This window comes from Acomys minous, assembly GCF_964271855.1.
Source record: "Acomys minous genome assembly, chromosome: 15".
In the NCBI taxonomy this organism is placed as follows: domain Eukaryota; kingdom Metazoa; phylum Chordata; class Mammalia; order Rodentia; family Muridae; genus Acomys; species Acomys minous.
In genome coordinates, this window is record NC_140497.1 from 74192260 (window position 1) to 74216752 (window position 24493).

Consider the following 24493-nt stretch of genomic DNA (forward strand, 5'->3'; position numbering starts at 1 on the left):
TGGGTAACTCCCATCCCAGCACAGTTAGTCCAGGAGCCCAGCGGCCCCGGGAATGGGGACTAACTGCTACGAGGGGACTATTTACAGCTAACTATAAACACCATATATACATCTGCCCTTAGGCAAGGGCTGTGGCTCACTCAGCTACATATGCAGCGACAAATAGTGGACACAGTATTTCTGTTTAAGTTACAAATGAGTTTTTAACATCACTGCTATTTACATTTCACATTCCCACCAGCCCCACCTCTAAATTAAAAATATTAAATTGCTACAAATGTTACTGTGGTTTCCAAAATATATAATTGTTTCTTGACTATTTAATGTAAGCGAATATTTACTAATTGTTGGCATGTTGACAGACACAGCATTGGGCAGGAATGGATAACTTCCTGGTAAGTTACTTCATTCTTTTCCTCTTTTTCAAAAGTGCATCTCGTAGTGCTAGCTGCAAGAGAAGAGGGAGACTATGTCAACAGAAAGAACCGTTACACTAACCAGTCATGAAGGTACCAGACAAGAACCGCTGGGCCCATAGCTAGCTAAAAACCTTCCCTAAAGGAGCCAATCCCGGTCAGCGAGGTGGCTCAGCGGGTGAGGGCGGCTGCTGCCAAGTAAGCTCATCTTACCATGCGTCACCTCTAACTTCTTCTCAACGGCTCAGACTTGAAGCTTAGGAGTCTAAACTCTTGGAACTAAGCTCAAGACAAATATTTCTTCCTGGTTAATCCAGGCTCTTAATTGTGTGTGTGTGTGTGTGTGTGTGTGTGTGTGTACACGTGTCGCGGAGTGAAGTGTAAGCACAGTAGCCAGCAAGACACTGGGAAGAGATAGAAATCCCTCCTTAGCCAGACTGAGCGAGGTGGTTGGTTGGTTGGTTCATTTCCTTTTCTCCTTTAAATGTCCCAACTCTGACTACACACACAGAGACTCAAGAGTCCTGACTGGACGTGAAATATTGAGACAGATATAAATTCAAAGCTCTTAAAAACTGTTTACTCTTTGAGAGAAATGGTTATAAGGCACTGATAAGAATCAAAGGCCAGCTTCTCTATCATGCTAAAAAGGGCATTCCATAAAACAGGAAGCGGGAAGGGATGCCCTAGCTAAATTGAACTTCTTTGAAGCCAGGCTGCCAACAGGGTGGCTGCGACTTCCTCAACCTCAGATGTTAGGAAGGCTCTGAAGGGAGGAACTTAAGTCAGTTCAACTATGTGGCAAAAAGTAGAGCCTTCATTTAGAAATGCCATCACTTCTTTATCTACACATGTTAAACATGGGGACATGGCCAAGGATAAGAACAGACACACAGAGTTCAGGTGGCGGCACCCGTGCAGTCCCAGAGCTGCCCAGCACAGTCTTGGCAGGCCACTGCTGGCTAGCTACCAGGAAAGAGTTCAGAGACCACACAGCCTGGAACTGGTTTTCTACAGTTGCTTCAGCGTGGCCGTGATAAACTCTGGTACGCTCCCAGGAGAGGACGCTATACAACGTCGATCTGTCTACGGTTCATCACTGAGAGAAGCAGGCCACCTGAGCAGCAGGAGACTGCGCCACTCGTGGGAGTGCAAGCCTGCGATCATGAAGCAAAGCAGCACCGAAGTGGCTGAAGCAAGTGCATCTCCAAGTGAAGCCAGCCTGGGTGAGGTCACACAGGAAGAGCCCACCTTAAAACAAAAGGAGCAAACCAGCCAGGCTATAATGGATAAAGCAAAATCTCAAAGGCCGGTAAACAGAAAATGCCTTCTGAGAAAAGACAGATATCACAACCCAGAACGGTGTTGGAGCACAGCTTTCCTGAGCTATTCCTACAAAGTAGTGCCTTCTGGAAAACCTCACATTTCAATCTACTTCAAGGTCTGAGGACTTCTTTAGCATGGGACTGGTCCGCAAAGGGGATACAGCTTGCTTCTCTGACTTACAGAGAAGATCCTGGGTTACCCACAGGTCACACGGTGACCCTATCAACTCAGGTTTGAGTCTTTCCCACCCTGACTGCTCCCAGCCTCAGAGCACTCCTTTGAATCCCAAAGCACACTTAGCATGTAGTCCTCAAAGGCACCCCTCTCGAGCCAAACATAAGGCTTCTCTGAACCCACCTGCTTCTCCCGGAAGGAGCGCGCTGTTTTTGACCGGACATTCTGGCTGTATCGCATCATCATAAAGTTCTTCTGTTTTTTCTTCTCTTTATTTGTGGTACTGGAAAAGGGGTTTATTTTGGTTTTCTTCCTCACAAACTCCTTTCGGTCTGTCCTTCCAGCCTATTAGCACAGAAAGATTAGTGATTAGTGTATAATAACTTACCTCAGGCATTACTAGTCACTCTACTGGACACCAAGAATGAGAACGGGACCGAATACAGCGCTTGCTACCTAGGACTCAGTCCAACTAAGACAAGGCTGGAGCTCAGTGAAAGGAAACGTCCTGACTCAGCGTGATTTCTGGAAGGCCAAAGACATCAGTGTGTGGCGAGCATAGAGGAGAAAGAACACTGCATTCTAAACTTATCTGAATGGGTGTCCACTCAAACAGACGGCCCCTCACAGCAGTTAAGGTACAGAAAGCAGTTGAAACCTGAGCAGCAACCACGTAAGCCAGAGGCCGACTCTAACTATGGCATACTTTCCTGTTGCTTTAGTTGAGTGTGCTAAGCCTTAACACCTCATTTCGTCCCTCTGTATTTTGTTTTGGGTGGTAGTTGCAAGGCTGGCTATACAGTTGCCAAAACTTATCTTACAGCCAGGCAGAGTGGTGCGCATCTTTAATCCCAACTCTCGGGAGGTAGACACTGGCTGATCCCTGAGTTCAATGCCAGCCTGGTCTACATGGTGAGTTCCAGGACAGCAACAGTCACATAGAGATCCTGTCTCAAAACCACCACCAACAACAAAAATCAACCAACCAACCAACCAACCAACCAACCACCACCACCACCACCACCAACACACCAAACAAGAAAACTAACAAAACTATACCAAAAAACAAAGTATAACAATCTCTCATCTAATTATGGCTAGGATGTGGCTCAGTTGGTTGGATGTCCACTTGGCACAGGCCCTGGGTCCTATGTGCAGCATTGCATAAACCAAACATGGCAGCACCCAAGTGAAGGCAGGAAGGCAGGAACTCAAGGTCATCCTCAACTGAAGTTTTAGACCAGCCTGGGTTTATTGTGGGTTATACAAGATCATGCCTGTCTCAAAGCAAAACACAAAAACGTACCTAGCTCAACACCCAATAATGGTACATTTTATTCTATATTACCTTTAAAGGATGAGAGAGACGGGAAGTTTATGGCTATACACTCTGGCGATTATAAGTCATTTTATTTGCAAAAGGAAGTCATTTGTTTGCAAAAGGAAGAACGGTGTGCCCCACTCACCATTGCAGTTGCTAGCCTTGTCTCCTTGTCAGACTTGGGCTTTTTGTGAAGGCGTTCAATGTCCCGAAGAGACAGCAATTCACCCCTGTGGGGAGGGAAAACAATACAAGATGAGGGTGGAATTCCTTTCCCTGACTTTCACTGCCAGGCACGCTGATTGCCAGTCTGGGATGTGCCATCTTCACCTGGACTCCTCCTCACTGTCGATTTCGATGTATTTCCTCTTCTGGGCTTTCCCAGGGGCAGCATGCATTTCCTTCTTCATCTGGGCCATGCGGATCTTCTGGAAGTCGTCCTGAGTTAAAACGCGACTGCTGCTGACGGCCGTGGCTTTGGCTTTCCGCTCCTCCATGGGCATGCTGTCCAGTTTCTTGGCCTTGAAAAGCACACAGCCAAAAGGATACATGGTTACCAGCTTAACTGACAGCTCAGGCACTTAAATTCTACCATGGGTTAGCAGAAATGGCATCCCAGTGAACACCAGAGTGGCGCACTTTGAGAGGACGTGTGGACTTACGATTGCTTGCTGTTCTTCATCAGAAGAGTGGCGCACATCGATCCACTCACCGTCCTCCCCTTCCTCGCTGAGGCTGGCACTTTCCCACCCATCTGTGGGAAAAAGCACTCACTGATGTGCTGCCACCTCATGCTGAGTGGTCACAGCAAGTCGAGACAGATCCGCAATGTTGAAAAGGAAGGTGACGACCTCCCATACCCCACTGACTGGCACCTGGGGGACATTTGCTGTCCTTTGCCACATCCTAGTGAATTTAAGAAAGGGGACTAGCATTGACTAAGTGTCTATTAATAGCCAAAACCTTACAGTTCAAAGAACAGACTCTCAACTAAGAAACATGCCAGAAAGCTGGGCGTGGCAGCACATGCCTTTAATCCCAGCACTAGGGGAGGCAGAGGCAGGTAAAAAGAACTCTGAGTTTTGAGGCCAGCCTGATCTACAAAGTGAGTCCAGGATAGTTAAGGCTACACTGAGAAACCTGTTTTAAAAGAAAAAAAAAAACGAAAGAGGAAAAAAAAGAAAAAAAAAAGAAAGAAAGAAAGAAAAGAAACACGCTAGCTGGTACTGAATTCATGGTGCGCCCATCTGTCAGGATTCCCCTGCTGTCCAGTGACCTGAGTTCATCAAAGCTGTGCCTAGACACTGAACTCGAGCCTGCAGCACTGACTCACCCAATGTCTACACAATGGAGGAGAAACAAGTTCAGTTATGTACAGTACAGAGAAAGCTTCGGGTCGGAAGGAACCTGCAGACAACTCCCTGGTGTGGCCCAGGAGGTACGGGCATCACAGCTCTTACACACCTACACATGAAACTCCCTGGTGTGGCCCAGGAGGTGTGGGCGACCCAGCTCTTACACACCTACACATGAAAAGCTCCCCAGTCCTGCCAGGCAGCTGCAGGGGCTAGAGCTCCCCTAGCCTGAGTGGAGCCTGGGCTCGAGCCCAGCAAGAGGAAAGGCACGACAAAGGGTATGAAAATGGACCTTCACCACTTTCTGCGTTCTCTTCATCCTCAACTTCTAGAACCTCCGCTCCTGGAATGTAATCTTTCACGTCCAACTCTCCATACTCCTGTATCCTTGCTTCGATGGAGGCCTCAGTGGGTTTGCCCTAAAAAAAGAGAAAATCGTGTAAAAACATGGTGCTTAGATTTTAAAAGTTCATTATGAAAGGCCCTCTCGGATGAGAACACTATTTAAAAATTGAGTAGCCAAATAATAGAAGCCACCAGCTTACATGTCAGGAAATAACATAACCCCTGGCAGAGTGTAGTCCCGACTCTGTCTTCTGATGGAAACTGAGGAATGGGCTTTTGTAAAGCATAATGACCTGCTCTGATGTGTCAAGCCTCGCCAGCTGTGGCTTTGCGTTACGCCTCCCTCTGCTGAGGGAGGCAGCACCTGGCTGGGTTGTGCATCAGCTGCTGGCTCCAATCCGCTGAGAGCATCCAACACTGTCAACTACAAACAGCCAAGCAGGTCTTTGGGACTCGGCTGTCATCACAAAGCACACGTCAGCTGCAAGGGCTGAGGACCAGGGAATTCAACCGTGTACATCCTAAGCTTGAAGAACAGACACACACGCACCACACTAGCCAGGGAAGCAGCACTGTACCAGCACGGGAACTCATGGACCACGGCCTTTAGACCGACCTAGTATGCTTCACCTACCCGGAACTTCTTCTGCAGCATCTGAGGGTTCAGTGTCCGGAAGAGATGTATCAAGGTTCTGGCAGACATCATCACATCTACAAAACACCACCTTCGGTTAGAAAATCTGAAGCAGAGACAGCGAGGTAAAGCGAGTCCCGCTGCTCCCTGGCCTGCAGAGAACCCATGCCACTCACTTTTATCTCTGTGGGTCTTGTACTGAGCCAGGTCCTGGAGGAGGTCTTCAGTCATGGCCAGAGGACATCGAGCCGTGATTTCTTTTATAGCATTGATTCTAGAAAAGGAAAAATCAATTTAAAATGCAGGACTACTAGGTTGGACTGTACAGTCCTAGACCCCCAGCCCTTGGTGTGGCAGAGAACGTGAGGGCGATCAGCCGCAGACTCCATCCGTGACAGGCACTCTTCCTCTGCCCGTACAGCAACCAGTGTTGGGCACACCACAACATGGCAGCGAGGGAAGGCGTGAGTCAGACGGGAAGGGTTAAAGGTCTTGAGGGCTGGTATCGCAGCAGCAGTGTGCCAGGGGGACACAAAGCAACTGCTAGCCTATCATTTACATAAGGGCTACTGGAGGTCTCAGGAATTCAAGAGAGATTCATTAACAAGTGACCTGTGCCAGCATAAGACAAGTCCACACCGAGAGGAAAAGAACACCTTCAGTTGGTAAACAGTCATCCTCATAAGAATAAAGACTGCAAAACAAACATCACATGGCTGATAGGACAAGTATTTTTTATCTGGTTCCCCAGTCAGAATTCTTTTTTTTTTTTTAATTTATTTATTATTATGTATACAGTGCTCTGCCTGCATGTACACCTGCAGGCCAGAAGAGGGCATCAGATCACATTATAGATGGTTGTGAGCCACCATGTGGTTGCTGGGAATTGAACTCATGACCTCTGGAAGAGCAGTCAGTGCTCTTAACCTCTGAGCCATCTCTCCAGCCCCCCAGTCAGAATTCTGACCAATAAATGAAATCCAAAGCCTCCTGAGAAGACCGCTTTCTAGAGGCCACACCCACAGCTTAACTGTCATCTTGGCACATTAAAAATGCTGTCCCCTAGCATGGTCTACGTACCCTACGGTCATGACTTCCCCAGAGTTCTTGTCAGTAACAAAGTTGTTGGCCACCGTCATGAGCACTGAATGAATAATCTGAGTTGGAAACAAAAGAGGTGAGTCAGGGAAAGGCCTGCCAGTATCTGGGCTATGCGTAAGGTAAACTCTACTGTGCTTTAACACTGCTTCCTTAAAAAATTTCAATATTCTAGTGTGTGTGTGTTGGTGGTGGCGGCGGCAGCAGCGGTGTACATGTGTGTGTGCATGGCATACACAGCAGGGCATATGTGTGGAGGTCAAGGGGCAGCTTGTAGGAGACAGCTCTCATCCTCACTGAAGCGATCTCTCTGGAGCTGCACACTCCAGGCTAGTTGGCCTTTGCTCTTTGGGGAGATTTTCCTGCTTCTCCCCATCTCTTGGTAGGAGTGCCAGGATTAGACACACACAACTGCACCTAGTTTTAAGTGAGTTCTGCGTATTGAGCTCACGTTCTCACTGTTTTGTGGTTAGTACTTTTACCCACTGAGCTTTATGACTGGCCTACAACGTGATTTTCTGTTTTGTTTTTTTTAATTGATGTTTTAGGTTTCTTTACAAAGTAACAGGTTTCGTTATGGCCTTTCCACACACATGCCATTTCTTTGCTATCCTTCATTTCCACAGTGGACTCCCTACTCACCTTCGCTTGTTCCCTTCCTTCTCCCAAATGGTCTTGCTTCTGCTTTCTTTTCAAAGAATTTTGTTTTGAATTTACGTGTGTATGTATCTGTGTGTATCATGTGTACTGGTGGCCTCAGTGGCTAGGCGAGCACTCCAGAGCACCTGGAGCAGGTTACAGGCAGTGTGTGAGCTGTCTAACTTGGGTCCAGGAGCCAAGCCTGGGCCTCCTGACCCACCTCTCTAGGCCCCACTGCTGCTTTTGTAGTGCATGCTTCTATTACATTGTTTCCAACAATGACAAAACAAACAAACAAACAAACAAACAAAGAACCAACTTTGCTTTCACACAGGATAATTCAACGTTCTTAATCAAAGAAATGACCAGGTTTAAACAAAATCAAGAATTACAACTGCCTTGGACCGTCCTAGTCACAGAATTTGGTTATAAACAAGGTCACAGCCCTAGGCTTGTTCCTTTCTGTGCACTGTAGACATAGCTTCTGTGTATACCTCCTTAGGAGTTAGGTCCCCTCTGTTCATTTAAGAAGCAAACAGGAAAGACAGCAACTCTGGAAAGAAACCTAATATGCCTAATGGTGGCACCACTGCGCACATTCAGTCTGGAGGTCAGTGGAAGCGTTCTCACCTCTGGAGGCACCAGGTGATGAGAGGCTTGTGCAGCGAACAGAAGGATCTTTGTGACTTCTGAAAGCACAAAAGACGAGAAAGGACACACCTTTGTCACTCTGCCTCCAGCAACACAGCAAGCAAATTCAGCTATTAAGTAGCTGCCACTTAACTTATCTACTCGAATCCCAACCTACCTACCTTGACTCCTTCAGGCCTTTGCGCAGCTGCTACCTTATCAGAAAGCCCCCCCCCCCATCCCCACAGTCTAACATAGCATCTGCCCCATACCTGCTGTTGTCCGTACTCTGTTTTTCTCTTCCAATACTTGACCTGGATAGTATACTCATGCACAGAAACCACAAAGAAGGCTGTGTGTGTCTCACAGCCGCAATCCTAGCCCTTGAGAGTGGTAGCAGGGACAGAAGGATCCTGAGACCGGGGCCAGCTGGAGCTACATACCAAAACCCTGTCTCAAACTCCAAATTAACTCAACAAGTCACACACAATCATCTGTTCAGTGAACTAAAATATACATATATGCACATGCCCTCTCCCAACATAGCAAAACAAGGCCTTGGAGCCAGGCAGTGACTCATGCCTGTAAGTGCAGCACACAGGAGGCCAATGCAGGAGGCCTGCTCAACTTCAAGCCGGCCTGGGCTCTAGAGACCCTGCTCCAAACACAAGCATCACCCTGCGTGCAGTGGTGCATGCCAGAGGCAGGCAGACTCAAGGCCAGCCTGGGTTACACAGCAAGCTCCAGGCTAGCCAAGCATGCACAGTGAGAGTTTCTAAAAATACAAAAACAAACAAAAAGCCACCACCAGCCAACAAACAATACTAAAGGGAGGAGGCCTTTGGGAAAGAGAGGTAGATGCTGACTTGTCACTTATTGAAATGATCTTGGACACTTTCTTCCTATACTTCAAAGAGGTCACTTAACACTTGACCCAATGATATACAGAGAGCACTTAGCACAGGGCCAGGTTCATGTCAGATGCTCAAATGTTCACTCCCTTCCTTTCTGTTTATGTGCCAAAGGCAAAACAAACCACCATCTTTCCCTGCTTCTGTGTCATTGCTGAGAACACACACAAGCCCATGGAGAACAGTCCTGTGGATGGCTGTGAACCACCAAGTGGGTGTTGGAAAACGAGCCCAGATCCTCTGCAAGAGCAGTGTGCCATCTCTCCAGGCCCAAAACTAGAGTTTTTGACAGGAGAATTTATATTATAATGAGACTTGCTAAAAAGCAACCAAGAACTTACTTTTTTAAAAAATTTATTAAGAGGGCTGGAGAGATGACTCAGAGGTTAAGAGTGCCACCTACTCTTCCAAAGGTCCTGAGTTCAATTCCCAGCAACCACATGGTGGCTCACAACCACCTATAATGTGATCCAGTGCCCTCTTCTGGCCTTCAGGTGTACATGCAGGCAGAACACTATACATAATGAATAATTTTTTTTTAATGTGCAGTGCCCAGGAATACCAGAAGAGGGCACTGGACTATCCAGAGCTGCAGTTAGCATTGACAGTGAGCTGCTTGAAGTGGGTACTGCTTGAGAGACTTGCTTGAGAAACCAATTTGTTGTTGCTTTTAAAAATAAGCACTACTTGGAGTGCATAGAAAAATAAAGCCATGGCTGACTTAAGGAAGAAACACAGGCTCTGTCCTCTTTGATCATTTTGTGGGAAGGTTGGGGTTGTTTCATCTTTTTGTAGGGGGAAGTATTCTCATGCAGCCCAGGCTGGCCTCCAACCCAGGATGTGGATGGGGCTGGCCTGAAACCCTAATCCTCCTGCTTCAGCACTCCATCTGTCTAGTCACTTGCTCTTAGGCTGCAGACACTCAGGGTCAGACGCACAGGCAGGTAGATTACCTCTCTGGTGGGGCTGCAGAAACCGTTGCACAAAAGGGTAGAAGTTGAAGAGGAAAAGCTGTGGAGAGAAGAATGTACCGACTTTACTGTCTATTCGGCATGACAGTTCATCTTGTATTTCATCACGTGGGCTCACTGTGTGTCAATAAGCAGTCTGGCCATAGGCTAACTCAATGCCCCAGGAGCCAGGGGAAGGCTTCTCTCCCAGCACTCCCCTGCATCTTACCACGACGGAGAGACAAGCAAGACCAGGACCAGCACTGGCACAGAAGCCCCGGCCCAGAACAGGGCAGAGCTGAGTGGCACTCGGGTTGTTAGATCGCCCTGTCCTCTAGTTCAACTGCACTGAAGGCAGGACTCTGTGCTCTGCATTTAACCAGGAAAGCGACATGTTCAACCATCTCGAGGCAGAGCCAGTCAGGACAGCCATGTCAGAAAACTGGATTGGAGAGTGGGCCCAGCAGGCAAGAGGCTGCTCTTCCTGAGGACCTGCGTGGGCTCTGTTCCCAGCACCATCATGGTGACTCACAACCATCTGCAAGTCCAGTCCCAGAGGATCTAGAGCTCTCTTCTGGTTTTTGTGGGCACTGAACACATGCATTACACAGTTTTTTGTGGCCTCAACTTTTGGCACTCTTTTTCTAAAGGCAGCTATTCTAAAAGTATAGACACACACACACACACACACACACACACACACACACACACACACACACTCCAACAAGTAGCTCTTGCAATCTAACTCAATACAAAATACCCAGTGGACCCAGCATTGGAGACAGTTCCCTACCAGAGACACCTACAAGCCAACAGAAAGGGTTAGGCACCATGAAGGGTAGCAAGAAACAACAGAAGGATGCCATTTATCCTGGCTCAGGAACATGCATGTGACACTAACAAGTACAGACAGAGCACAGAACAGTTACATGTGAACTGAATGTCCACAGATCAGTATTCATCTGCACTGGGAAGACAGTGGGAATAAAAACAGCTGCTTTCAGACAGAAAAGCTGATCTCCTGCTGATCCTAACTGCTAATGGTGCGGGGTTTAAAATGAGACATTGTTTCCTTCACCAAGCCATCCCACCCCTCACAGAAATGGAGAATAGCGGGCTTCATACCTCGTGAATTCCCACCCCTCACATCCACCAAGAGAACAGCGGTTCACACCTTGTGAATTCCCACCCCTCACATCCACCAAGAGAACAGCGGTTCACACCTCGTGAATTCCCACCCCTCACAGCCACCAAGAGAACAGCGGTTCACACCTCGTGAATTCCCACCCCTCACAGCCACCAAGAGAACAGCGGTTCACACCTCGTGAATTCCCACCCCTCACAGCCACCAAGAGAACAGCGGTTCACACCTTGTGAATTCCCACCCCTCACAGCCACCAAGAGAACAGCGGTTCACACCTCGTGAATTCCCACCCCTCACAGCCACCAGGAGAACAATGGTTCACACCTCGTGAATTCCCACCAATCTGGAGATGAGGTTCATGAGCATCATCTTCACTTCAAACCTCTCCTTACAGCTCTCTAGCTGCTTCAGAAGCTTTTCTGCAAAGTCTGGAAAGAATCAGAAAGCAACTGTGGGCTCGTGGCTGCAGAGCAGTACTTGGTAGAAACAGGAAAGGGAGTGTGAAGTCACCTCAGTGAGAAGACCAAATACGGTTCTCCGAGCTCATCCTCAAGAGCCCGAGTTTGTGTGTGTGTGTGTGTTGTTTGGCTTTAAAAATAATGTCTTATTATGCAAGCATGGTTGCCCTGGAACTCACCCTGTAGATCAGGACAACCTGGAACTCAGGGATCTGCATGCCTCTGCCTCCTGAGTGCTGAGACAAGGCACAGACCACCACTCGAGGTGATCTTTAACCTTTTTTCAGAGAATATTTCTAACTTTTATTTATATTTGTATGTGCACATGTGTGCAGGTGCCCACAGAGGCCAGAAGAGGGTGTTGGACCCCTTAGAACTGGGCTGGCAGTGTGAGCCACCTGCTGTGGATGCTAGGAACCAGACCTGGTCCTCTGCAAGAACAGCTTGTGCTTTTACCCACTAGGGCAACTCTTCAGCCTGGAATTCCTAAGATCTATTTTTAAAATTAAATTTGAGGTTATAATACAATCATTAAAAACCACACACTCATACTGTCCCCTTCCCTTTCCTCCTTGAAAACCCTCCCATAGACCTTGCCCTGCCTTTTTTTCATAAGTTGCTGTTCCATGCACGTATGTGTATGTATACAGATACATATTCTCAAATACACAGATTCCTGAGACACGTGTGCATTAACCTCTACAGGGACTCTGCATACAGCCTGCACCTGAGGGTGTGGTCTGCAGACCACCAGCAGCCAATCTACTTGGGTTTTCTTGGAAGCGCAGACTGCAAAGTCACACCCATGCCCTAATGAATCAGTTTCCTGGGTGATTCAACTAAGAAATACTGATCTAAAACAGGAGTAAGAAAGCAGGAAGTAACAAGGCCAATAAGGAACTTATAGGTAGTAATTGTAGTACCTTGGGGATCATGAATCAAGTGAATAGCTGAAAAGTTAAACACTTCTGGTTTCTTCTTCTTCTTTTGTTTCTGAAACAGAAAACATTAAAAAACCCCTTTGGTCAGAATTCCTTTGAATTTCTATTAGCCAGTTCTTTAGACAGCCTGTGTGCCATGTGCCCTGAAGACAGTTAGGCAGCCTGTGTGCTGTGTGCCCTGAAGACAGTTAGGCAGCCTGTGTGCTGTGTGCCCTGAAGACAGTTAGGCAGCCTGTGTGCTGTGTGCCCTGAAGACAGTTAGGCAGCCTGTGTGCTGTGTGCCCTGAAGACAGTTAGGCAGCCTATTAGCCGTATGCCCTGACGACACACAGCCTGTGTGCTGTGTGCCCAACAGGGGAAGATGCCAGTGTCCCACTCTGACACTCTTTGCAGAGTCTCGCTGAGACGACGTTTCTTACCCAACCTGGAGCTTGCTGTTTTCCAGGAACACTGGCTGGTTACCAGTTTCCAGGGACCCACCTGTCCCCTCTCCCATGAGCTGGGGTTACAGATGTCCAGTCACATCTGGCTTGTGCTGGATACCTGAACTCAGGTTGCTATGCTTGCGTAGCAGCATTCCTAGCCACTGAGCCATTTCCCAGCCCTTATTACACTAGCTTAAAAGAAAAAGTCAAACCTCTTTGATCTAAAAATTTCTTTTCATCATTAAGAACTAAAGTTGGTTTTTTCCTTTTAAAATCAAGCTTTGAGAAGCCATGTATGGTGGCACATGCCTTTAATCCCAGCATTTGGGAGGCAGAGGCAGGTGGATCTCTGTGAGTTTGAGGCCAGCCAGAGTTACACAGTAAGACCCTGTCTCAAAACAACACTAAAAAAAAAAAAAAACAAACTTTGAAAATATATCCAGCCATTAAAATGTATGGGACTTAAAGAAACTCAAAGATTGAAACCCTAACAGCACATAAAGGCCAGGAGATGTCATGTGAGCTTGAGGACGTGAGTTTGGATCCTCAGAGGCCAAGTGAGGTGTGGTGGCGCGCCCTCTAACTCCTCCTCTGGGAACGCAGACAAGGTGGATTCCTGGAGTTTACTGACCAGCCAATCTGGCCTCGTTCAGTGAGAGATGCTTCCTCAAAGAGTGAGGCGCAGAGTAGTGGCAGACACCCAACAGTGCCCTTGGGCACCCTACCTGGTGTTCACATGCACCTGTGCAAGCCTCCAACACATACACACAGTAAACCCACATACATCAACTCTAACACCCACAGAGAGCGTGAGAGACAGAGAGAGACAGTCAGACAGAGAGAGACAGACGGACAGAGAGAGAGAGAGAGAGAGAGAGAGAGAGAGAGAGAGAGAGAGAGATACTGAGAATCCAAACTAATGATTACTGGAATAATCATCACCAAATACCAAACATTTTTTCATGTTGTTCTAAGAACTCAGGTCTAGTTAAAATAAAGTTAATCAGATTAATTTTTTCAAATCAGTTTTGTCAAAGCTAAATATAACCTATTTATATAAAATATCACTGCTTACAATTCTTCATACATGTCTTAGGTTTGTTCTCACAGCCTGAAAAGTGCTGTCTAGAACCCACACTGTTCCACACTCCTAGGCTCCTACGAACTTCCCAGGCACAAGCCTCACCTTCAGCACTTTCATCGCCTTTTCCAGCTTCTTCTTGTTTTTGGAGCCCTTCTTCCCCGTGGCGTACTGCACTAGCAGGTCTCTCGCTGTGGGTCCGTCATCCTGATGAACAAACAACACTGGGAAACTCGACACAAGAAAATCTGCACAGAAGCAGTGTACCAGCCTTTCAACCACATTCCTTTTCGTTCTAAAGGTTTATCTTATTTTTAATTATGTGTGTGCACTCACATGCGCGGGCAGATGGTCATTAGACGACAGGCCTTGAGTGCCCGGGAACTGGAGTTACAGACGTCTGGTTGTTTAGTAAGATAACTTCATTACCGTGAATGTGGTCTTGTGTGTTTGTATTATGCAGCAGTGCTTGTGCAGATATCTGTATGTATGCATTTTTCTATGTGTCATGTATTTTTAGGACGTTTATTTCACGTTTTTTACTTCTCTAAGAAAAATTTTATTCACAAATCTTGATTTTACAGAAACTGTAATACCATTCCCCTCTCTTCCCTACTTTTGTGATGTTAGCATTTCTTCAAAAACTGCCAGAATTTTTCTTGTTCTAAAGGTCTTACAGTCTGAACTCAGAGAAGCAACACAGGAGGAACCGTGACATGTCTCAAGCCTGCATTAAACCCACCTCGGATTCTGAGTCACTGTCCTGCTTCTGTTCCTCGTCTTTCCCGAGAAAGAACGTCAAAGCGGCGACCAGGATCTAAAGACCAACCAGAAGAGCATCAGCTCATCCAGCTCACAGCAAACGTGGACTCCCGTTCACATTCCACCCTGCACGCATGCACTGCTGTGTCTGAGGGGAAAAAACACCTCCAAGGGTGGGAGGGAGCCCAACTACTCCTTTGTCACGATTTAAAGTGTTTCACAAATATGCAATAACATGTTTACCTAGGATGAAGGAGAGGGATATGGCTTGTGGCAACCCCTCCGTTCCATCCCCAGCACCCCAAAAATCAACATTTATTAAATAAAAAGTCAGGCTCATGTTATATGAAAGGAGAGGTTAGCTCTCCCCCTGACGAAGATGAAATGGTCTCAAGCCTCACAACAACGCATGTAGTTAAGGCACCAGCTCCCAGGCTGGGGCATCTAATAGTTATCTTTATATACTTGTGTCTCTCGAAAAACACTGTGATTTAAACAAACAAGTCACCCTTTGGGTAGACAGATGAGAACGTCTACATGCCCCCAAGAGGAGAGCCAGCACAGCCCTTCTCAGAAGTCAGACATTGTCTTGAGTTTCTTTCAGCTGCGCTCAAGCCCAACAGAAGAAAAGTCAGGCATCACAGGCAAACCGCTGCCATTATTTTGCCAAGATCCTAAGCTGGGCTTGATGGGGCTTCTCTTTACAGAGTTGCTTTCCTGTCCCCAGCTCTAGAGGTGTCAACCAGAACTACAGGATTTTTAAAGCATGATGTCATAAATAATTGCATTTCCTGCTGGCACACCCATCTCCACTTCTGCACAGCCCTACAGCCCACCTTGGTGACCTTGGAGAAGCATGCAGTTGTGATAACATTGACAGTTTTGGCATCATTCCTGGAAGAGAAAATGGCACAAAAGGGAACAGTGAGCACTCAGGACATTAGGACTGTCAATTCTAGGACCTACAGGGAAGAGCCAGCACAGGTAGAGTACGTCATCAAACCCCAACTTAGGGCGAGGCCACAGAGCTTGAAGCCATCAGGATAAAGAACAAGTGGCGCCCAGGAAGGCGTACATGTATGAAAACAAAAACTAAAATGCCAAAGAGTCAGATGGGAAAACTACAACATAGCAAAACCAGAGTGGAGAAACGGCTAGTGGGGAAAGCGCTTATGTGGTGTGAGGACTGAGTTCCGATCCCAGCACTCATGCCAGGGGCACGGTGCAGGGGCAGATCCCCACAGCTAGCTAGACTGGCTGAACCAATTCAACTGCCTTCAACTAGGCTCAAGTGAGAGACCTTATCTCAATATATAAGGCAGAGAGCAAATGAGGAAGGCAGCCGATCGCAAGTTTGGGCCTATACCCCTGCTCCACCACGTATAATATGGTGTGCCAACCCGCATACACACAAGGAAAAAAAAAATCAAAAATTATTTTTTAAAAAAATCTAGAAAATTCCCAATCACAGCTAAAAAAAGTAGCTCATTTCAGCTCCTACTCCATCACTGAGGAAGCAGAGGTGGTGGCACAGTGCTGCCTATTGGCTCTGCTCCTAATGGCTTGCTCAACCTGTCTTCTTTTCTTTTCTTTTTCTTTTTTCTTTTTTTCTTTTTTTTTTTTTGGTTTTTATAGCCTTGGCTGTCCTAGACTTTGTAGACCAGGTTGGCCTCGAACTGACAGAGATCCGCCTCCCTCTGCCTCCAGTGCCCAGCTCCAACCTGTCTTCTTAAACAACTCAGGACCACCAGCCCAGGGCTGACACCGCCCACCACGGGCTGTGCCCACCCACACCCATTATCAATTAAGGAAGTGCACCACGAGCTGCCTACAGGCCATCTGATGCAGGCGTTTTCTTAACTGACGGCTCTTCCCAGATGATGCTAGCTTGTGCTGAGCAGACAAAAGAACCAACCAATCAGACTGCTTCTGCATTTTATGCCCAACTTCAATGTATGACAGAAGGATATTAAAGAGTGTAAGAGTTTAAAAAAAAAAAATCACCACCACCAACAAAAGCCACATTTATCTATGTGCTCTGCAATCATCATGCATGAGGATATGTCTACTTCTCATGAGAGGCATTCCCACATGTGTTACCAGATGTTCCTTCTGTAGAGTTCGATCATCACATCCAAAGACATCTTGGCTGCAGTCGCATTGCTGTCTCTCAACATGGTGTACATGAAATTCTGCAGCACCTGCAGAGCCAGAGGAGGGAGACTCAATGCCCGGCGGGCACCAGGCTTCGGCACAGGAAGCGAAGGGCACTTACCACGTTGACTTTATTGTTCTTGTGTTTGGCGTTGATGTTCTTGATGTCGGTCACAATGTGTGTGTACAGAGTCTGAGGGGATAAAGCACATGGCTAAGTCTATGAGCACGTCTCACCTTGGAGGAAAGCACAAATGCACAGGACAGCTTTGCTTTTCCTATTTCATTCCACAATAGACCAGATGCAAAGTAAGCACACTCAAGAGCCACTGAGAGGATAAGTCTGCCCTCTAGGCGTTAAACATGGAACTGTCAATGAACAAGTCCACCCTAGAGAAAGGAACCCGGTACCATGCCTGTTATGCAAACATGCATAACTCCTTTAGTTACACCAGGCGAGAAGGAGAAGCAAGCCAAATTCCCATTCTCTAAAAAAATGGACAAAGACGTGACAGAGTCATACAACGGAATACTTGGCAACCAAAAAGACACAATCAGATATACTACATGTAATGTACATTGATCTCCACCCCCGACCCCAGACAGGGTTACTCTGCAGACCAAACTGGCCTCAAATTCAGATCTGCCTGCCTCTGCCTCCCCAAGTGCTGGGATTCAAGGGCTGCACCACCACCACCTGGGTTACACATCCATCTTGAAATAGTATGTTAAGTACAACAAGCTGGCCACAAAACCCTATAACATGTGAGTGCACTTAGTGAAACGTCGGGAAGTGTGCCATTCTTTTTTTTTTTTTTTTTTTTTTTTTTTTTGGTTTTTCGAGACAGGGTCTCTCTGTAGCCTTGGCTGTCCTGGACTCACTTTGTCGACCAGGCTGGCCTCGAACTCACAGTGATCCGCCCGCCTCTGCCTCCCGAGTGCTGGGATTAAAGGCATGCGCCACCACGCCCGGCCCAAGTGTGCCATTCTTAAGACTGAGGCAGAAAGAATGTTTAAGGGAGCCTGCATAAAGGACAGCTAGCTCAAGGTCAGGCTGGACTACACAGCAAGATCCTGTCTGAAAAACTCCAGGGCTGGGAGGCTGCTCAGTGAAAGAGCACTTGGAGCAACCACAAAGCCCTGGACTCAGTCTCCAGCACTGCCGGAAACCAAGAAACAAAAGGCACAGAGGGCACCAGGCGTGTTGGCACAGGCCTGGGCAGGCAGATCTCTGTGAGTTCAAAGCCAGGCTGGTCTACAAAGCGAGTCCAGAACAACAACATGGGGGTCAGAGAGGTGTCTCAGTGGTTAACAGGACTAGCTGCTCTTACAGAGAGCCTGGGTTCGGTTCCCAAGACCAGGCTGGCCTTGAACTCACAGAGATCCGCCTGCCTCTGCCTCCTGAGTGCTGGGATAATATGTGTGCACCACCACCTGACACCCCCAACACTTTTTAATGGAAGCCAACACCTAACAGAACGCAAGACATGTCAACATCACTATGACACAAAACATGGTCCCATGGATCATTTTCAGTTCACAACTTAGACAAGAACTCAATGCTCAAATCAAATAGTAGCAGCCTTAGTAAATGGCATGAGGGATTAATTTAGTGAATATAAACTTAAGGTATTTTTCTTTCTGAAATTTGCTTCATAAGCTAACAGCAACAGAACATTAAGTTATACTGTGTGGGTTTGGACCCAGGTAAGAGCGTCTGTGCCTCGAATAACTGTTCCATACACCCAGTTGTAAAGAGATCAGGTTTGGAACCAGGCTGCCTGGGATTATAGCACAGCCCTACTACATGGGCACTGTCTGACCTAAGACACGTCCTCATCTTGTGCCTCAACCTGTCTGTAAAGCATTTACAACAAAGATTGTAACAATCTCCATCTCAGGAGATTTGTAAATAAACACACTCTGAGACTGATGTCTAGTCCCGAGCAGCATCCAGCAAATGTTGTTATTAATGCTAACTGCTCAGCACAATGTGTCCTCCCGTTAGAGGACTAGCCAAATCTCTCACTGTATCAAACAAAGAGGTGAAGAATTTGGCCGTGGTTGGGCATGGTGGTGCACGCCTGTAATCCCAGCACTTGGGAGGCAAGGCAGGTAGACTGCTATGAGTTCAAGGCCAGCCTGGTCTGCAAAGGGAGTCTACGATAGCCAATGGTACACAGAGAAACCCTGTGTTGAAAACAAAAACAAAAACAAAAACAAAAGCACTCGCTGTGTCCGCCCGGGAAGAGGGGTGGTGGACAAGCCTCGCTCCTCACCTTCCGCAGGAGCTTGTCCTGGCAGCGCAGGAGCTCGAAGAAGAGCTCTAGCAGACTCGACGGGTTGATGAGATTCTTATTCCGCAGCAAGATCAAGGCTTTGCAAAACGTCTAGGAGGGAAAACATAGCAGAAGAGGATGGTGAAATTAACCAGAAGAGAAAACACAGCACGTGCATCCCATCTCTGCCCTCACCCCGGCACCAGAAGGTTGGGCTGGAAGGTGCCCTTGCATCTCCCCAGCATCATCCCACGCACAGTGTGACTCTCCTACCATGCGGAGGTCTGGATCCAAGACAGTGTGATTGTACGAGAGCAGGTCCTTCAGCTCCTGCGGGAAGTTACTGAGATGCTCTGGGTAGCAGTGGCCAATCTAGAACAAAGCAGGGTCATTCTCAGGTGCAGCCTGGTGCCTCTAACCACAGGTGCACAGTCACAAGGTCAGGGAACGGTCGGTTCACAGAGGCAGGGGACTCTCCATCACTAGCTTTCCCTGCAGGCTGTTTTCTGCTACGTTCACTGTTCTGGTAGCTTTTGTAAAATGTATGTGGCACAACTAAGAACCTGCCTATATGATGAATTAAACAAAAATTTTTTGATGATTTTTGTTCTGTTTGGCTCTGCTGATATTCACCAAAGTCCTCTAACATACCTTAGGAAGAAAATAAGATCCTCAAGAGGGAAAGCTCCGGAGAGAGCGGGGTGAGGGTACCCGTGCAAATCACTGGGGTTACCTTCTTACCTGTGCCATGAACATCACCAGCTCTGCCAGGTCTTTGCTGGGCTTATTTGGCTGTAACTTGAAAATCTCCATATTGGATTTATAGTGATTATGCTGCTGCAGGAACTGTAGGGGAAAGAATGGCGTTTGTCACACTCTTACACGGAGTAGCCGGCTGGCACACGCCTTTGCAGTGGCACAGAGGAACACACCTAGGTATAGTACATCGATCCTTTTTGGTGGTCCTGCAAGTAAAACCAAGGCTTCATGCATGCCAGCAAAGCCCTCTACCACCAACTCACATGCTCAGCTCTTAAAACATTCCATTTTCCTTTTCTGCGTTTTTCCAAATAAATTTTGGAAAATCTCAAGCACCACATGGCTCACATGAAGACCCATGACTTAGAACAGAGGTTTAAGTCGCATGGTCAGAAACTCAGATTCTGGCCTTGTTCTACCATTGACCATCACATGACTGTGTAGAAAGGGCACATAAAAATGCCAGGCCAGGCAATGTGAAGTAGATCCAAAGGACACAAGGCCATCTAGTCAAAGTCACCCCTTTAAACACCCAGTAACGCTCTATGCTGGAGTTGTAGACAAGACATGTTAAAAATCAAAGGCAGGGTTCAAGAGACAGCTCAGTGGTTAGGAGCAGTTGCATGTAGGCAAGCTGTCCATACATGGTTTTTAAATGAAAAGGGGAAAGAAAAGGAAGAATCAAAGCCAGGGCTGGAGAGATGGCTCAGTGCTAAAAGTGCTTGCTGACCCGGGCAGCGGTGGCACACACCTTGAATCCCAGCACTCGGGAGGCAGAGCTAAGCAGAGCTCTGTTAAGTTCGAGGCCAACCTAGTCTACAAAGAGAGTTCCAGAACAGCCAGGGCTATACAGAGAGACCCTGTCTCAAAAACCAAGAGTGCTTACAGTGCAAGTCAGAGGCTCTAAGCTCTGATGCCAGCACCCATTTTATAAAGCCAGTGTCAGGGGTGGAGACAGGAGGATTTGTGGGCCTTACAGCATACTGGCTTACCTCCAGGAGCAGGGAAAGGAGGAGACAGGGTACCTCACATCCTCCTGTGACCTCCAATGAGTAAATGTGTGTGCATACACCAACCACTACCCACTCCCAACCCCCCACCCCACAAACCAAAACAACAAACCCAAGGGTAATGGACACACACAAGGGTGGAGGACACAGACCATGAATAATGGACACACACAGGGTAGAGGACACAGACCATGAATAATGGACACACACAAGGGTAGAGGACACAGGGAACAAGAGTCCACTTACTAAGCACTTGGTATGGGCTGAGCTGATTATATGCACTTTTTACTCCCCTAAACAAGCCCAACCATTGCTGTACCTGGACTCAAGCCCTAGTGTCATGCCCCACAGCTAGTGTCTTTCCGTGCATGGCGCTGCTCTTGTGTGCTGGGAATGGACCTCAGGCCTCGAGGGTGCAGAGCTACATCCCAGCTTTCCACAGTTTGTATTTTTAAATTGTGTGTCAAAGATAACAGGACACATACATATGCGCGTGTGCACACACATACACCTCTGAATCCTCAGCCTTCATTAGTCTCTAGTTTCTCCAAGTTAAGGAGTTAAAGGGCCAACAACACGTCAGATAATGCCATCTCTCCCTGACTCCCCTGAACAGGAGTGAGAAGACTCCACTTTCTTCATGTTCCTAACCTAATGCTTTTCCCAATTCATCCACCGCCCCACCCCAGCGCAGTGCCCACTGTCTGAGTGGGACCAACCACACTCTGCCTTTGATGTACACCTGTCGCCACAAATACCCAAACTTCACCCTCTCCCTCCCGTTCTAACCTGCACCTCAGCACCCCACAGCTCTGTGGGTGAAGCCAGGGCATCCATGTCATTTTAAGCAGCCCAGTCGCGCCGAGCCTCCACTGCGAGCGGGGCCCACATCGCTGTCTTGCACCGTGGCCGAGTCAGTCAGCGTGTGCCCTCTTTGCTCCTTACTGCTGCTGGTCCCCTTGCCTCAGTCTCTATTACCGTCCCCTATTACTTCCACCACTGAGGAGAAACTGGACTCCATTTCCCTTTCTTCTTGTCAGAAAAACATAAGAACTCTCCGTACTTGGTACCCAGTTGACTTAAACTCCTCAGTGGCGCCCAGTAAAATCTAAACTGCTTCCATCGCCTAACGGCTCTGACCCGTCTGCATGCCCCACACTACCACTGAGAACAGCCCCTCATCTATTTCCACAACCGTCTCTGCAACTCACTTTCCCACGTGTGGAAAGCTTCGACCTGCGGGGCCCAATACCACCACTGCAGGAAAAGGCTTCCGTTCTCATGAGTCTGCAGCCAAACAGTCCCATCCGGTTTTACCTTCTCCAGCCCTTACCCTTCCTTACACATGCACCGTCCTCCTTAGCGCGTAGGTCCAAAGGAAGGCAAGGCTCGACTGCCTTACTTGTCCTCATAGCCTCGGTGTCTACAAATATACTGACATACAACCCATGCAGAGCGTGCGCGGGTCTGAATGGAGGAGGTGGATATTACCTTTCCTGACTATTAAAATAGAAAGGTTGCCACTTAACCTTTGTTGATTGCACAACTGGTCAAAAATAGAACAAGAGCTGTGGGCCAGCTATAAAACAAATGGTCTTAACCACCTGCTGAAAGGGCTCCAATGGTTCAAAAAGAACTGAGAAATGGGAGTCAAAAAAATAAAATAATAATAATAATAATAAAAAGATCACCCCAGTCGGGAGATTAGCAGGTAGAATACATTAAAAAAACTGTATAAGGTGGGTGTGGGTGGCACATGCCTCTAATGCCAGCACTTGGGAGGCAGAGGCAGAAGGATCTCTGTGAGTTCGAGGCCAGCCTGGACTACAAAGTGAGTCCAGGACAGCCAGAGCTGTTACACTGAGAAACCCTGTTTGGAAAAAAACAAGAAACAAACAAACAAACAATCCCCCCGCAAAAACAACCCCCCCCAAAAAACTGTATAAATTAAACGTCAAAACAAATCTTCCAATCAATAAATAGACCAATGAACTGAACAGACAACTCTCAAAAGAAAACAAATGCCAATAACTATGAAAAAGTGTGGGGCTGGAGAGATGGCTCAGAGGTCATCACTGCCTGCTCTTCCGAAGGTCCTGAGTTCAATTCCCAGCAACCACATGGTGGCTCGCAACCATCTATAATGAGATCTGGTACCCTCTCCTGGCGGGCAGGCCCTCAGACAAGATGCTGTATACATAATAAATTTTAAAAAAAAGAAAAGAAAAAGTGTGCAACATCCTAAGCCATCACAGGCACACAAAGTGAATCCTGGACAGCCAGGGCTGTTATACTGAGAAACCCTGTCTCGAAAAACAAAACAAAACAACAACAATCCATAAATTTGGGGGAGAACGACAGTCAAATAAATGATCTTAGTTATTCACAGGAGAAAAAAAAAAGATCATAATGTCGAAGGAAGTTAACGGCATCAGGCTGAGACGATGGGGCTTCCGAGAAAAACCCTTGTATTAAATATCTATCGGGGTTAAGAGTACAAAGTCACCGATTTCATTTTTCGTCTCTCTTAGTTCACACAGCTGAAGTGCCAAGTCCCTCACCAAGTGGGCCAAATACAATTAATGTCAACTTCATCTTTTCCCAAAGCAATTTTCTCCAATCTGGCTGAGGCTGGCTCCAGATGAGTTTGCACCCTGGCTTAACTACACCTTCTAAACTCCGGGAACTTGAGAACTTGCTCTTCCCGGCCCAGCTCGGGGCACTGGGGAGCGGCAGTCTGTGGCGAGCACGTCCAACACACACGATAGAGAGTAATTCGAGTTTTGGATACGATGCAGCCGGCCGGCGGGTGGGCGCAGTCCCTTCGCCCGGAGCCCCCCACCTCGGCGAGGTGGGCGGATAAAACCCGGGGGCAACAGGTCTTAAAGTGATGGTGGGGTGTGCGGGGCAGCACGTTTGCGAGCCGTGCGGAGAGAATTCTTAGTGCCGTCCCCTCCCCATACCCCGCCCCCTCCCGAGGGTCCCCGGAAGCCTACGGGAGGCCCCCAGGGAGCACCCCCAGCCCCCGTCCCACCTCCTCGATGTAGGCCGGCGGGTCCCTCTTGATGAGGTTCTGTAACTGCGGCAGGTTGCTGGGCAGCTTGTTGTTGTTCCTGCCGGACATGGTGGCTGCGGATGGGTTCCCTGGCGAGCGGTTCTTAGAAAACGTAGGCCTCCGTCATTCACGGCCGGGTCCCCCCCGCGGCAGCTCAGACTCGTGTTTCCTAGTGTAACCGGAAGCAGCACGTGGGGACCCTCGGCAAGGGCGTACCGAGCTACGGGAGTGGCAGAGGATCAAACTTTATCCGCCCTGCTGGAATGCTTTGTAAGTGTCTGCACGCTATCGGCCCCTGCTGTTGGGCAACTGCTACTACTATCACCAAACTTTTTTTTTTTTTTTTTTTTAACATCATCTGAACTTTAAAGCTATGTTGTTTTTTTTTCTTCTTTCATATACTGTAGGAACCAGGCCCAACTGGGCTGCCTGCCTGTCTTGCTGTTTCATGTCCTGTTTTTAGCAGCTTCCATGTCTGTGTTTATCTTGGTTAGCTAGTCATGTTTACTGCTCTGAGAACGCGCCCCTCCCTTCCTTGAGACTTGACCTCCTGTGTGCAATCACCTCTTGAGGGATTTCACCTGGGAGGAGAATTCCTGTTTTGCTGCCCATAAGAAGGCTCTTTG

The 24493-nt window shown here is 47.7% G+C and overlaps 1 protein-coding gene across 2 annotated transcripts; it reads right to left on the minus strand.

The window, feature by feature from the left end:
* Positions 1 to 284: 284 nt before the first annotated feature.
* Positions 285 to 24065, minus strand: SDAD1 (SDA1 domain containing 1). Of its 2 annotated transcripts, none has more exons than XM_084758034.1 (22): positions 23847 to 24065; positions 19785 to 19889; positions 19317 to 19415; positions 19044 to 19154; positions 16886 to 16957; positions 16711 to 16811; positions 15447 to 15504; positions 14591 to 14665; positions 13954 to 14055; positions 12325 to 12394; positions 11268 to 11371; positions 9803 to 9860; positions 7939 to 7997; positions 6652 to 6728; positions 5748 to 5845; positions 5572 to 5648; positions 4891 to 5011; positions 3900 to 3991; positions 3568 to 3758; positions 3383 to 3467; positions 2100 to 2261; positions 285 to 448 (listed from the first exon to the last, which is right to left on the minus strand). In XM_084758034.1, the coding sequence occupies exons 1-22, from the start codon at positions 23934 to 23936 to the stop codon at positions 401 to 403; spliced, it is 2055 nt and encodes a 684-aa protein (XP_084614160.1). In that variant the 5' UTR covers positions 23937 to 24065; the 3' UTR covers positions 285 to 400. The 2 variants fall into 2 exon arrangements, with proteins under 2 accessions (XP_084614160.1, XP_084614159.1); XM_084758033.1 differs by having other exon boundaries at positions 4885 to 5011.
* Between the last annotated feature and the right edge of the window lie 428 nt (positions 24066 to 24493).

What these genes read in the sequence shown, in the direction of transcription:
- SDAD1 (XM_084758033.1), bottom strand. Translation starts at nt 23,936, where the DNA reads ATGTCCGGCAGGAACAACAACAAGCTGCCCAGCAACCTGCCGCAGTTA. An exon ending in GCTTCTCCAAGGTCACCAAG is followed by an intron (nt 14,666 to 15,446) that starts GTGGGCTGTAGG and finishes GTTGGTCTTTAG; the next exon opens with ATCCTGGTCGCCGCTTTGAC. An exon ending in GCTCCTTCCGGGAGAAGCAG is followed by an intron (nt 449 to 2,099) that starts GTGGGTTCAGAG and finishes CTTCTCTTGCAG; the next exon opens with CTAGCACTACGAGATGCACT.